Source organism: Panthera leo, chromosome C1, assembly GCF_018350215.1.
Source record: "Panthera leo isolate Ple1 chromosome C1, P.leo_Ple1_pat1.1, whole genome shotgun sequence".
NCBI lineage: Eukaryota > Metazoa > Chordata > Mammalia > Carnivora > Felidae > Panthera > Panthera leo.
In genome coordinates, this window is record NC_056686.1 from 98,398,224 (window position 1) to 98,412,380 (window position 14,157).

At 42.7% G+C, this 14,157-nt stretch overlaps 1 protein-coding gene across 1 annotated transcript in view; it reads right to left on the reverse strand.

Annotated features, from left to right (window-relative positions):
* The window catches only part of CASQ2 (calsequestrin 2), a 63,545-nt gene that overhangs the window by 32,979 nt on the left and 16,409 nt on the right, over positions 1–14,157 (reverse strand). The window contains exons 2-4 of the mRNA XM_042953562.1: positions 7,265–7,349; positions 4,420–4,520; positions 2,925–3,036 (exon numbers count right to left, since the gene is read on the reverse strand). Of these exons, the coding sequence (XP_042809496.1) occupies positions 2,925–3,036; positions 4,420–4,520; positions 7,265–7,349 (298 nt within the window). The remainder of the gene's footprint in view (positions 1–2,924; positions 3,037–4,419; positions 4,521–7,264; positions 7,350–14,157) is intronic.

Consider the following 14,157-nt stretch of genomic DNA (forward strand, 5'->3'; position numbering starts at 1 on the left):
CAAATTACAGCAGAAATACAGGACTGCTTCCCTTGGTGCCTTACCAACTCCTAGCTTCCCCATCCACGGACTCCATCCTCTTTTGCAGGGCAAGAAGAAACAGAGAGATGTGGATGCCTGATAGAACGTCGTGATGCTTTCAGTCAGTGTGTGGTAGCAATGGTGCGTCACAACAGCCTTGAGAGATATACATTTTCTTGTGGTGATAAACTTCCTACGTGCTTTCCACAACCATTCAAAATTCTACAGTAGTTAGTATTATATCTGAAAGTCATGGCCCCCTCTGTAAACTTCCTGCATTCTGGAACAATTATCTTCTGCCGAAGACGTCAGCAAGCATCACAGCTAAGACAGCCTTGGAGAGGCCACTCCCCTGACTTCCTCACTGGATCTTCTCAGGTGTTGTGATTGTGACCAAAGTCCACATTTGTTCGTCATCAGTGATGTTTTTTGGTTTGTGACACTCTGTAAAATATTCCATTTTTTCGGTTTTAATATACTCTAATGTTTGTATTTTCTACTAACATCAATGGAATGAATGTATGATTGCTCTTTTTTACTGTGTTCATCATCATCATAATCAGTATTATTAACCTGGTCTGGTATCAGGTATTCCTAAAGACAAACCGTGTCAATTTAAAGATAAAAATTCAGCCTTACAAAGGAGATTGAAATGGCTCACTAGTGATTTTATTATTTGAATCTTCAGGGGGAAAAAAATGGTAAGACCAGGAGAGCAATATCTGTGTATTCCTAAGGAAATCCTTCATCGTTATTTTCAAATATATAATATGGAAAACTTTGAATTTGAAATCTATTCAGATTATCATAAGAATATTCCATTTATCGATGAAAAAGAAAGTAATAGCCATGAGGGCTAAAAGAACGGTCACACCTTGGAAGGATAGTTTAGAGATTAGATTTCCTGAATTCTGTTCAGTGGTGAGAAAAGACCGCTCATCCATCAAAGACAAAGCAATGACCATTGTCCTATCATTTGCCACCATCCAAAGTCTCTTGTCAACTGTGACCATCAAGAATAGAAGAGATCATTTAAACCCTTCACCGGGAATAGCATGTTGCTGTTTCAAAAGCTATCTCAAAAATCTAAAAATATTTTATTTGAAGGATTTATGCAATGCAATATTTGATAACTTTTCTCTTCTTTTATTATTATTATTATTATTATTATTATTATTATTAGTGGTAACAGTAGTAGTATATAAAGAAAGCAAAAGAATGTTTTGTTTTGTTTTCCACTAAGTCCAAATCCTTTCCAGTTTACTCCTATGGGCTGTATAAGCATTCCCACGTTTTGTGTGTGCCATGGCGTGAAAAAAGTGTGTAAGTCTTGAAAGTACAAAACAGTGTTTAAGTGTGTCAGCTATAAAGTCAGATTCCTAGGACTGACATCGTGGCTCTACAGTTTATTTACTAGCTGTGTGACAGTGAGTGACTTTAACCTTTTTGTTCCTTTCATTTCCTCATCATTAAAATGCGGATAATACGGTAACCACCCTACAGGCTAGTCATGAGAAAGAAATGAAGGCATCTGTATGGAGCTCCTGCCATAGGCCTTGGCCCATGACATGTGTTTATTAAAGGAAGCTGTTTTTGTCAATTGGTTTAGTAGGGAGAATAGGAACCGGAAGATGTGCTCTTTATCCCAGTCTGGGCCTGGCCTCCCTCCTTATCTGCTGTCCTGAGCTTAATGGAGGAGAGAGAAACAGAGGACAAAACAAACGGAAGGGTGGGGACAGAAAAGGAGAAAGTGAAATAGAAGGAAATTAAAGAGAAAGAAGAAGGGAGTAGGCAGAGCACCCCCACAGTAGTCAGCATCTAAAAGAAACAGAAAAATCGAAGTGAAATCACCCAAAGGACAGCTGGGCAAACCTCTTTGGCTAGCCACCTTCTGCAGGCACGCTGCTAAGGAGGGCGAGTGGAGAGGCTTTTACATAACACATGAGAAAACGGTTACGTTTGGTTACGGGAGAGGGAAAATAGGTGGGTTGTTGGTGCAAAGACCAAGGATGCCAGCTGGCAGACGGGTAACAGCTTTGCAAAGGATTTTCAAAATATTTTCAAAATATTTTGGACTTTCCAGAAACATCATAAGCAGCCCTCCTTTGCATGTCCCCCACGCACTAATGCTACCATGGTTATGCCCACTCCTTCTATCACTCTCCTTCTCTCCACGGCTGAGACTTCAAGAAAAGGATTACTTCATTGGGTCATGCTGCCAAAGCTGTTTGGAAAGAGGTACTCCAGTAGTAGCCTTGCTGGTCCCTCCTCTTCCTGATTCCCACACTCTACCCTCTCACCCCCGTATGGGTGGTGGTAGCGCTATGAGGCATTCCTGTGCCCGCCCAAAACCTGACCACAAAGCGTTCAAAGGGATTATACCCAAGGGTGAAGCTGTGCTGTTGCAGGGAGCCTTGGTGGTCAGCTGTGGGGTTGGCCAGCAATTTTCCACACTGTGTGGCAGCTGAAAAGCCCCGCCTACTCAAATTTTCCTCTAATCCTGTCCAAGTGACTGAGAAGCTCTCCAACCGGTGACCACAGGAGGGGCTAACGTCACGGAGAGAGAGCCCACTATTTACTTATTTTAGGGGAGAGTCCCACTGGTAGGTGGCCAGGTGGAAAAAGGGGAGGGAGACTTTTCTCTCTTCTGTAAAGCACTCACCTCCCCGCTTCAAGATCAGGGAACATGGCCCCAACCTTAATGCTCTTCCAGCATCCTTGCCTGTTTTGCATAATTCTTGGACATGGGTCCCACCCATGGCAGAGGGTGCAAGAAAGATTCTCCCTCCATCCCACCCAGCACAGGATATGCTGGTAGCCCATCTTCTTTATGGGCGACATGTAACATATCTGGTTGGGAATCTAGGCTTTAGACTCCCAGATGGGGCTGACAGACAACTTACACTCCGAGTCTTCACTCTTGAAAAAGCCAATGAGCTTGATGTGGTCCTCAATGCGTTCAAAGGCTTGGACTTCTAGTTTGCTGTTGATGATCTCCACGGGATCCTCAATTAGCTAGAATGCCACACACACACACACGTGTATGAAATATGTTCCAACAAGAGAACTGTTCCTTCCTCAGTGGGGAAATCAGGCACACATGTAAGCTACTTTGGCAGGAAGCTGTGGACTGCATGCATCCCCAGTGAGCACAGCGGCAGCGCCTTCTGAGGAATGGACTTAACTCAGGAGTAGGTCGACTGGGCAATTCTCTCTGTCTCCTCCTCTATTGAGTTTGGAATAGTCTGTGACTCAATTCTGGCCAATGGCTCTTGGGGCAGATTTGCTAAAAGCTTTGGGAAAGTTCTCCTTTCTTTTAAAGAGAACAAAGGAAGCCAGATCCTCCCCGCACCCCCCCCTCCCTTACCTCCCATTGCATATGAATGAGATGTGAGTATCAGCTCCTGCCACTGGCTTTCTTGTAACCAACCTGAGAAGAGTCAGCTGGAGGACAAAACTAACACTCTGAAAAGCAGACTACCTGTGATTTGTCAATAAGTCTAAAATCTGCCCTCTCTCTGCCCTTCCATTTGTGCTTCTAGGTAGCAGAATTTGGTTTCCATTACGTGCATCTAGAAGCCTCCACTTGGCTGACAGAGATGGGCCAGTGCTGGGTTGACCCAGAGTTTTCTGTTGCCTCCTTCACATTTTTAGGGGCTTGTAGGTATGGGTCCATGAGAGAGCCGAGAGACTCTTGGGCGCTTTTTTGCAGGAGGTGGCCTTCAACTCTCTTTTGACTCACTCTTTCTGGGTTTTTGAGGCCGTGAGGAAAAGGCCACAGGCCACTGTGCACTAGCTGGTAGATAGGAAATCACCAGCGTAGATGTCATTTACCTGTACAGGTATCTGTTTGAAAGCATTCGACTTCACAGCTATTATTGAAAGTGTGAGTTTATTTATGGATAACATATTTTTTATAATGTCTGTTCCTCTATCTGCCTGAGCATATGGATCTATAGTGTCGTGCTTCTGTGGCTGAAAGGGAGTATGATATCGGGGGCTCATTAGTCCTGCCACCCTCAGCTGATTGTTATTCTATCTCTAAGTGATTACCCATCTCTCTTTCCCACTCTCTCCAGAAGCCCTGGAGCAAAGCCAAGGGGGCGTCAGGGGCTCCTGGTGTATAACTGCTAAGAAAACTAATGTGTTGCCTACACGATCCCGATTAGTGACCCTCTGGTCACTAATAAAACAGTTTCTAAGGTAACTTAAGGGCCAGCTTCCCAGTAGAAAATAGCACTGTGAAGTAGGTACTCCCAGGTTTTTTGTGAAGCATGAGGAATCTGTCTTAGACCAGGACAGATTATCCAGCTACTCTGTTTTTACTTTGGGGTTTTACATCCCCCTGTAGTTGAACCCAAACAGCTCCAAGCAGGGCCACTGTGCATAAATGCTTACGTCCAGGAGAAACTCCACCAGGACGTCAGCTGCAAATTCGCCATCAAACTCAATTGTGCGATCGCCCTTAAGAACATACAGACTTCCTTCTTCGTCAAAACCTGGAAGAAACAAAGAGTCCCCAAGACAAGGTCATCCTGATGCAAGAAAAGTCATCCCCCGGGCTGAAGTCTGGCTCAAGATCTATGGAGCTAGCATTAACCTCAGGATCAGTTCCCCTTGAAACCACCCCTGTAAAGGACACCCTAAGTACACATTTAAATTGAAATAGTCAAGAACCAATGGCCCCACCTGGACTTTAACTTGATAGAAAAATCTATTCTCTACCCTACCACTGCTTTCTTTTTCCAAATATGCTGCCAACCTCATTCTCCCTATAAAATGTTTCAGTGCCCACTTGACTCCTTTTAGCCGGGCATTCCAGTCCCTCCATGACCTAGTGCCAATCCTACCCTTCACATTCTCCCTTGGGTAGACCCGCTCTCTTTGTGTGCTTCCCTCCTTCTTGCCCTCATGCTGATGTGAAAGAGTGTGTAAAGGAAAAGTCACAGAGTGTGGTTCTTTACACAGATGTTCTCCTGGTTCCTCAAATTTGGAGTGACCTCCAACCCTGCTCTCATCCTGGTCAGTTCCTTTGGATCTCGGCTTAGGACTCATCTTTCCCAAGAAGGCCACTCCAATCTCTCTCACCACCATTACTCTTCTCTCAGCTTCATTTACAGGTACTCACTGGAACAGTAAGGTCTCCAAAGGCAGGACCACTGTCACCTTGGTGTCCCCAGAAGCTTGCACAGAGCCTGGACACATCAGGCACCCCATAAATGTCTGTGGCCAGAATGAGCGGCTTGCTTTTCTATCGTGGCTGAATTCTGCACATCTTTTCCCAGTTAGCTGATAATGCTGCAAGGGAAAGTTCTGCCTCTTTTCTGCCCTCCATTGCTGCTGGCGTAATGCTATGCACTTTAACAAATGTTCGCTGGAAAACTATGTTTCCCTCCAGGAATGCTAAATAACTCAGGCTGGCATTTAGTCCAACTGCATGGCATCCTTAATTCCTTAGACTAATTGTTTTCAAACTCTCTATTAGCTGGAGAATGCTTTCTCCAAAGGAACTCTCCTGTAGAGCCTCTAGAGAAGAGGAGGCTGGCCCACTGCCTGCTGTGTCCCAGGGCACATCTGAAAAACCCCAGACACATTCTGGAGCACCATTTGTAAATCTAAAGGGTCAAGGTGTCAAGTATCCTTGAGGCCAGCAATGACCAACAACAACGGGTAACTTGGGAACATCAGCCAGTGTCCTGATGTTGGAGTTTTCTCTGAGTGAAACCAGTTAGGAGACTTTTGTAGTAGTTCAGACATAGCCTGATGGAGACCAAACTCAGGCAAATGGAAGGAAGGATGACGAAGAAAGAGCAGGTTCACAAAATATCACTGTCCTGTAAACTCTGAGAGCCAAACAGTCCAAAAGAATCTGCTCCAATTCCTCCAGGCTGAATGTAGAGAAAAGTTCGTTTAGATTTTTCAAGCTCTGTCCACTTGAGAATACCCACTGGTCCACTCTTATAAAAGCTTGTCCAGCATTTCCCTCCCACCACCCTAAATTCTTAGATCACTGGAATACTAGTGTTTTCCTCTAACTAAATTTACTGGAAATTCTCTCAAATTCAACTTTCCATGAAAGTAATGGGAAAGAAGACTAGGGTAGCAATAGAATCTGGGGGCAGAGAAAAAAGTCATTAAATTGCTTTTGACTAGGGAAGCAGTTTAACATACTCTGTTCCCCCGACCAAAGGGGGAAAATATTCCTTAATTTATCCCCAGGGAAAGAAATACCCCAGACATTCTTAATAATCTGCTATCGTTTTATAACCATGAGTTCTTCCTTGTGTCTAACCTAAATACAATCTCATAAAATTTAAATCTTAAAAAAAAAAAAAAAAAGCTGGTCTTCTTGAAAATAAAATAGAGAACAGTTGTTTGTAATGCTCTAAGATAATGAACCTTCGTGTACCTGAAGCCACTAATCTTTTCCCCCTCTGCGTTTACTACCCCAAATCCAATTAACCTTTCTTCAAAGGTCCTGTTTTATAAGCTCCTGCTATATTTAAATAGCCATTCTTCACTGGTCATGCAGAAAAGGCAAAATGGGCAGTACATGTGTGTGGGTGTTGGGAAACCAGAGGAGCTACCCATATTGTCTCTCCTTGGGATTAGGGGTGTGAGCGTCTTAAAGTGCACTTGAACTTGAGCATGACATATTGACACAAGAGATCACAACACGTACTGTGTGGTCACTTAACCATGCTGCCTCTAAATCCTCCCTCTTGCCCTTAATGATAATGCCCAGCTGGGGTTTAGCTTTACATTTAGAAACCACTGGGACCCCAGGGTCACTACTATTAACGTTATCTTGTGTTGGCTGCTTCAGCCAAGAGATAAGGAAATAATAGATGATGGAAGGAGAGATTTGCTCTCTTCCAGAGAGATAACCATGGCAGTGAGATGAAGAGGCTAGGCTTTTAGCCTGTTCTAGGAGCTGAAAAGAAAGGTTTGACTTCTTTGATGCCAATTTCTATGGTGATACAAAGATAGATTTGATGATTCATGTGAAATCATTCAATTCAAGATATATTTGATGATTCATGTGAAATCATTCAATTCAATTCAATTCATTCACTACTTTCATGAAACTCATCCCCAACCCAAGACTAAGGTGTGCAGAATTGTTTTGTATTCATTGAAAAATAGTCCAGTTACCATGCAAGAAGAAATGAAACTGTACTTTTTTTTTTTTTTGCAAGACACATTTGTTTCTTCCTGGTATTCCTAAAGAAGTCCCACTTACCCAGTTTCTTGGCAAGCTTGGCTTCTTTCTTGGCATCCACCATCACAAAGCCTATATCTTTATGTTCCAGGACCTGGGCCACAAGCTGAAGGGAAAGACAAGGCAGACAGTAAGGGGACCAAGGGCAGAAAGATGGTACAATATGTTACGGGATAATATTCTGACATAACGACAAGAAGACTGTCCTCCATACGTCCTGTTACTCTGACCAGTTCAAGCAGCAACAAAGAGATTCCATGCCATACCCCAGGAGAAGGATGGTTTAGCAGAATGCTGAGAACTTAGGAGAAAAAATATGAGGACCAGACCTAAGATATAGGATTTGGAAGTACATCCACTGTCTCACACCCTCCTCTGCCCTTGAGGTAGATCAAGTTTGAACTGAGAGAAAGGAAAATCAAAAAGGAAGCAAGGAGTATTTGGACAGCCGCAGGTACATGACAATGGGCCCAGAGCCCTTCCCTTGCCACCAACCAAACATGGAGTCAGGTGGGGACACAAGATATCACAAGGTACACTTTGTGGTCACTTAACCATGCCTTATCTAAATCCTCCCTCTCATCCCTGAAAAAGCTGAGGAACCTTAAAATGAAGGAGACCTGTATCCCCAATACTCAAGCATGGTCCTTGGGTTCCTTCAGCCCCTGGGCTTGTGGAGTTGAAATGCCCACTGGGTGTATCTGGCCAATAGACCCAAGACGGCTTCTGACGCTTTCCCACAGCCCACTGAGAAAAAGAACCAGTAGAGGACCAGAATGGAACCATCAGCCCCAAAAGTGAAAAGGGTGCAGCAGGGTCCTAGGTGGACAGATGGCTGGACACCAGCACAGGACTGGCATCACGTGAATCTTCCTGAAACTCAGATTTAAGGAAGCAGGGAAACCCTCAACTGACAGAGATCTATGTCCTGCCATCTGGTGAATGGAAGCTTAAACAGAAACAGTGAAGGAGATACTAGAGAGATCATGAAACATTAATGTCACTTTTCTTTAAATTAAAAAAAATGTTTATGTATTTATTTTGAGACAGAGAGTGAGAGCCAGAAGGGGGCAGGGAAAGGGGGAGAGAGAGAATCCCAAGCAGACTCCATGCTGTCAGCACAGAGCCCCACATGGGGCTTGATCTCACGAACTGTGAGATCATGACTTGAGCCACAATCAAGAACCGGATGCTCAGGGACGCCTGGGTGGCTCAGTAGGTTGAATGTCTGACTTCGGGTCAGGTCATGATCTCACGGGTTCGTGAGTTCTAGCCCCGCATCCGGCTCTGGAGCCTGCTTCCGATTTGGTGTCTCCCTCTCTTTGTCCCTCCCCCCCTCGTGGTCTGTCTCTTTCTCTCAAAAATAAATAAATGTTAAAAAAAAAATTTAAAAAAAAAAAAAAAAAGAACCGGATGCTCAACCGGCTGAGCCACCCAGACACCCCTTTCTTTAAACTTTTTAAAAAAGGTAATTATAGATTAATGTGCAATTCTAAGAAATGATACAGAGATCCCTTGCACATTTTACCCAGGTTCCCCCAAAGTAACATCTTGCAAAATGATAGTGCAATATCACAAACTAGACATTGGCTTTAATGTAGTCAAGATACAGAACATTTCCATAACCACAAGGACCCCTCATGTTACCCCTTTATAGTCACATCCTCTTTCTCCCAAACTCATCCCCTCCCTAAAAAGATTTCTACAACCTTTTCATTTGAAGAATGTTACCTAAGATCAATCACATAGTATGTAGCCTTTTGGGAGTAGTTTCTTTAACTCATCATATTTCTCTGGAGATTCATCCAGATGCTTATGTATATCAAAAGGTCATTTGTTTTTTATGTGCTGAGTAGTATTTACATGGTATAGAAGTACCACAGTTGGTCAATTATTCATCCATTGAAGGACATCTGGGTTGTTTAAAGTTTGGGGCTATAATGAATAAAGTTGCTATAAACATTAATGTACTGGCTTTTTGTGAAGGTTGGTTTTCATTACTCTAGGATATATGCTCAGGAGTGTGGTTTCTGGGTATAGCAACTGCATGCTTAATGTTTAAAGAAACTGCCGAAGTGTTTTCCTGAGTAGCTGTACCACATGACATTCCCACCAGCAACGCAGTGATGAGCTGTCTCATTCTCCCACCTCCTTGCCAGAATTTGGAGTTGTCACTATTTGTAATTTTAGCCATTTTTACAGACATGTAGTGATATTTCGTTATGGCTTTAATTTGCATTTCCCTAATGTCTAATGAGGCTGAACATTTTTTTCATGTGCTTATTTGACATCTATATGTCTTTCTCCATGAAATCCTTATTCATGTCTCTGCTTATTTACTAAAACAGGTTGTTTTTGATTGTTGAGTTTTGAGAGCTCTTTTAATATTAGTCCTTTTTCAGAGATGTGGTTTACAAACATTTCTCCCACTCTGTAGCTTATCTTTTTATCCTGTTAATAGGGTCCTTCACAGAAGAAAACATTTCAATTTTGATGAAGTCCAATTTATCGGTTTCTCCATTTATGGATTGTGCCTTTGGTGTTAAGTCTAAGAACTCTTTGTCTAGCCCTATATCCTGAAATTTTCTCCTAATTCCTTTTCTAAACATTTTATAGTTTTAATTTTACTTTTGGGTTCATGAACCATTCTGAGCTACGTTTCAGTAACGTGTGAGATTTATCTTGTTCTTTTTTGTTTTTTGGCCAGCACCATTGTTGAAAAGGCCATCTCTCCCCCATTGAATTGCTTTTACACCTTTGTCACAGATCACTTGACACAATTATGTGGATCTATTGCTGTTTTCTCTCATATGTCTGTCAATACCACATGGCCTTGATTACGGTAACTATATAATAGCTCCTGAAGGTGAGTAGACTGCCTCTTCCCACATGATTCTTCTTTTTCAAAATTGTTTTAGCTAGTTTAGTTCCTTTGCATTTCCATATAAACTTTAGAATAATCTTGTATCTAATTGTAAAAAAAATATTTCTAGGATTTTCATAGGAATTACATTGAAACTTTTTTTTTTAATGTTTATTTTTGAGAGAGAGACAGAGCATGAGCAGGAGAAGGACAGAGAGAGAGAGGGAGGCACAGAATCTGAGGCAGGCTTTAGGCTGTAAGCTGTCAGCACAGAGCCTCACATAGGGCTCAAACTCACAAACCGCAAGATCATGACGTGAGCTGAAGTCAGATGCTTAACCAATTGAGCTATCCAGGTGCCCCTGCATTGAATCTTTAAATCTGTGTATTAACATGGGAAGAAGTGACATATTTACTATGTTGTCCTCCAACTCAGGAGTATGGTATGCCTCTCCATTTATTTAGATCTGCTTTGGCTTCTCTCATCTGCATTGTGTAATTTTTAGCACACAAGATGTATGCATGTCTTGTTAGATTTATACCTAATTATTTAAATGTTTTGAGTGATTATTAATAGCATTTTAAATTTTGGTGGTCATGTGCTTATTGATGGTAAATAGGTATATAATTGCTTTTTCTATGTTTATCTTGTATCTTGCAACCCTGCTGAATTGTGATTAATGCTAAGAGGTTTTTGTTTTGTTCTTTGCAGATTCTTTTGGATTTTTCTATGTAGACAATCATGTCATTCACAAAGAGGGACAATTTTTTCCCCATATCTGTATGCCTTTCTTTTTTTGGGTTTCCTTATGGCACTGACAAGAGCTTCCAGCATTATGTTCAATAAAAGTGGCAAAAGCAGACACCTACGCCTTGTTCTCAATCTTAGGACTTGGTCTACTTTTCCTTTCCGTTCTATCAGTTTTTGCTGCACACATTTTGCAGTTCTGCCCCTTTGTGCACATCCCTTTAGTATTTCCTGTTTTCTCTGTGGAGTGATCCTGGATCTATTTGGCTCTGCAGTTTGTGCTATAATCCCTCTACTTCTTCTTCTGTGGTTGCTTCTCTCATTTTCTCTTCATTCCTACATCTGCCTTCATTTTTCCCGGCATCTCTGTCTTTTCCCTTGGATTTCCTTTCCTCTTATAACTTCTTTGAGGGCTTTCTTTGCCTCTTCACTCTTCCTTGCCATTTTCTTTCTTTCTCTCTGCTGCTAAATACTTCTGTTCCTTTAAAGCTAAGGATATTGGTGGGAAGCACAGAAGCTGCTCTGTGGAGTGTCCCTGGTGACCACGGGTGGAGGGGCAGACAACAAATGGCACCACCTGCCCCTAGGGCAGTTTTCTCTCCTTTCTTGGATTTTGGCTGAGAATAGGGAAAGCAGGCTTTGGGTGAAAGACATCATTATCAGTGTTTATGTTATGACTCATCTTGAGCTTTCCTGCAATACTTAAACAGGCTAATATTTCTGGAAAGTCACTTGGCTTTAGCCTATTGCATTCAATTCATTAGACAAGGTCATTTTTGAAAGAGTTTTCTGGTTTTCATTATAAGCCACTCTGTCCTGCTTAGTGCTATCAAAATGTTGATTTAAATGCCCCCTTGTCTATCATGCAAAGTTAATAATGATACTATTAAGTTTCCCTACTCCTACCGCAGGAGCCGTTAGCAGTGGCTCTTAAAGTATAGCATGCATTTAAATCACCAGTTAAAATGGGGCTTCCTGAGCCTCAGCACCAGAAAGTAGAGAACAGAGCTGGGTGGGGCTCAGAAATTTATATTTTTACAAGCCACACTACCACATCTCATGATTCTGACACAGCAGATTTCACACTACACTCTAGAAAGCACTGCTATAAATGATTGTCAGTTGATCCAAAAGTGATACGGTGTAATTTTTTTCACCTGTGACCCTCAGGCCCACGCGTGGCTCTGTTGACCCCTCTACCTCAGGCATAGGAGAGACATATTAATAATAGTAAGAATATAAGACATTAACTATGACAATGAAACAGAAGTTTTAACTGACCTCTCCTACGTATATGCCACCGTGTTTTGTTGGGTTTTAGGCCGATGCAAAAACCCAGGCATGAAAAGCGTGGCCTCCAATTACTTTATTGATATTTATATGTGACTTTTGAACCTATATGAGCGAGAGGTGCTATCTCAGATAAGCTGAGTTCTGTTTCTTGGGTTTCCTGTTTAACTAAGCATAGCCGGTCACTGTCCTAGGATCAGATGGATGGACAGAGCTGGCACTCACAGATGGGCCAGAAACCCGTGCTAGCTGAGACCTGCCCACCTCCTCCTTGGCACAGTCCCGGCAGTGTCTGTCACTCTCGCCTCCCACCCTGATTAGGCCCAAAGCCTGCCCACTTGAGCTCTGTCATCGCTCCCATCAACCCTCGCAAGCACCCCTCATGGGTTGAGCCAAGGGTGGCCGGGGCTGGCAGCAACCCAAGAGAGAGCAGTGAAACTGGGTTGGGGGAGAACGTCTGTGGTGAAAGTCCGGGCCCCCCCCGGGCTGAGTCCTGACATGACCCAGTCCCCCCAGGACCGAGAATCCCTGCCAGGCTGATGGGGGCTGGCCGGACATCGTTTGCCTCTCGCACTTGGCAACATCTTGCGTCGCCCTTGCTCTGATCCTAAATCTCCAGCTCATATGTTCCTTTCCCCACTCTCCAGCAGCCCAGCTCACTGCGCTCTCTCAGCTGCTGCCAGCCTTGGCGCCCCTGGCTGTAAAGCCAGCTCCAGGCTCATCTTTCACTCCAGCCTCCTTTCTGTGAATTCCAATAGCCCATGGCAGGGGCGTGGCTCTCTGACACTTATTTTGCAGTCAGAGTCATGTCTAAGTCTCTTCTGTTTTGTCCATCTCTCCTCCCTAAGGGGAAGGACCCCATATTGTGCCTTGGGTCTCTCATCTAGCTCCTTAGAGATACTCGGCATGCTTTGGATGAATGGATGGATGGGCCCATGCACTTCATAAGTTCAAGGGACTTCTGAGCCAAAGTGGGAAGAGGCAATTGTCACTAATTACAGTGATTAAGAGTTACAAACATGAGGAAGAGAAAAAAATAGAGTCAATATGTCTCCTAAATTCCAAGAAAACTGGAATACTCTCATCCCATCTGACTGCAATTTTCTCCTGTTGACTTATCATCTTTCTCCTGCTGGTTTTGTTAGTTTGGTTGGTTGGTTACTTCTCTGTCGTCTGTCCTAGAGACTGGGGTCATCTCTTATTGGTTGGCATATGCAGTCCTGGGCACTGGTGCAATGCTTGTTCTTTCCAGAAACATTAGGATTTGCTTTGACCACAGATGATTCTATTTTTTTTTTAATTTAATTTTATTATTTTTTTATTTTTTTAAGTTGGCTTCACACCCAGCACAGAGCCCAACACGGGGCCCAAACTCATGACCCTGAGATCAAGACCTGAGTTGAGATCAAGAGTCAGACACTTAACTGACTGAACCGTGCAGACACCCCAGATGATTCTTTTGAGTACAAAACTAACTTCATAAAAAAAAAAAAAGTTGTACTAAATAATATGCACAATTCAGTGTAAATAAGCATATATGATAGTATACCCTTTCTATCTTTATATTGCATTGTATAGATATTTATTACACCAGTGTTACCTCTGTATTGATGGAATCAAAGTAGATCTCATCTTTAAATGAATTAATGAGTCTCTTCTTTAAATAGTTTATCCCAGTCATTAAGAATACAGCACTTGGCATCAGCGACCTGGATTCCTGACTTGGCCCTACGTGCTGTGACTCTGCTATAAAATATGGATGATTACAGCCTATTTCACAAGGCTGTTGTAAAGATTACATGAGATAATGCATGCAAAGTTGTTGACACAGCTTTGGGCATGCGGTAAGTGCCAAATAAATGTTATATTTTGTTCTTAATATTATGACAGCTGGATAAGGTTCTGGACCTTGTGCCAATTCCAAAGGATCAAAGCCGAATGGACTGGAATGGAAAGAAAGCAAGAACTATGAATTGAGGACCTGCTATGATCAAGGTACGTGCTAAACAAAAG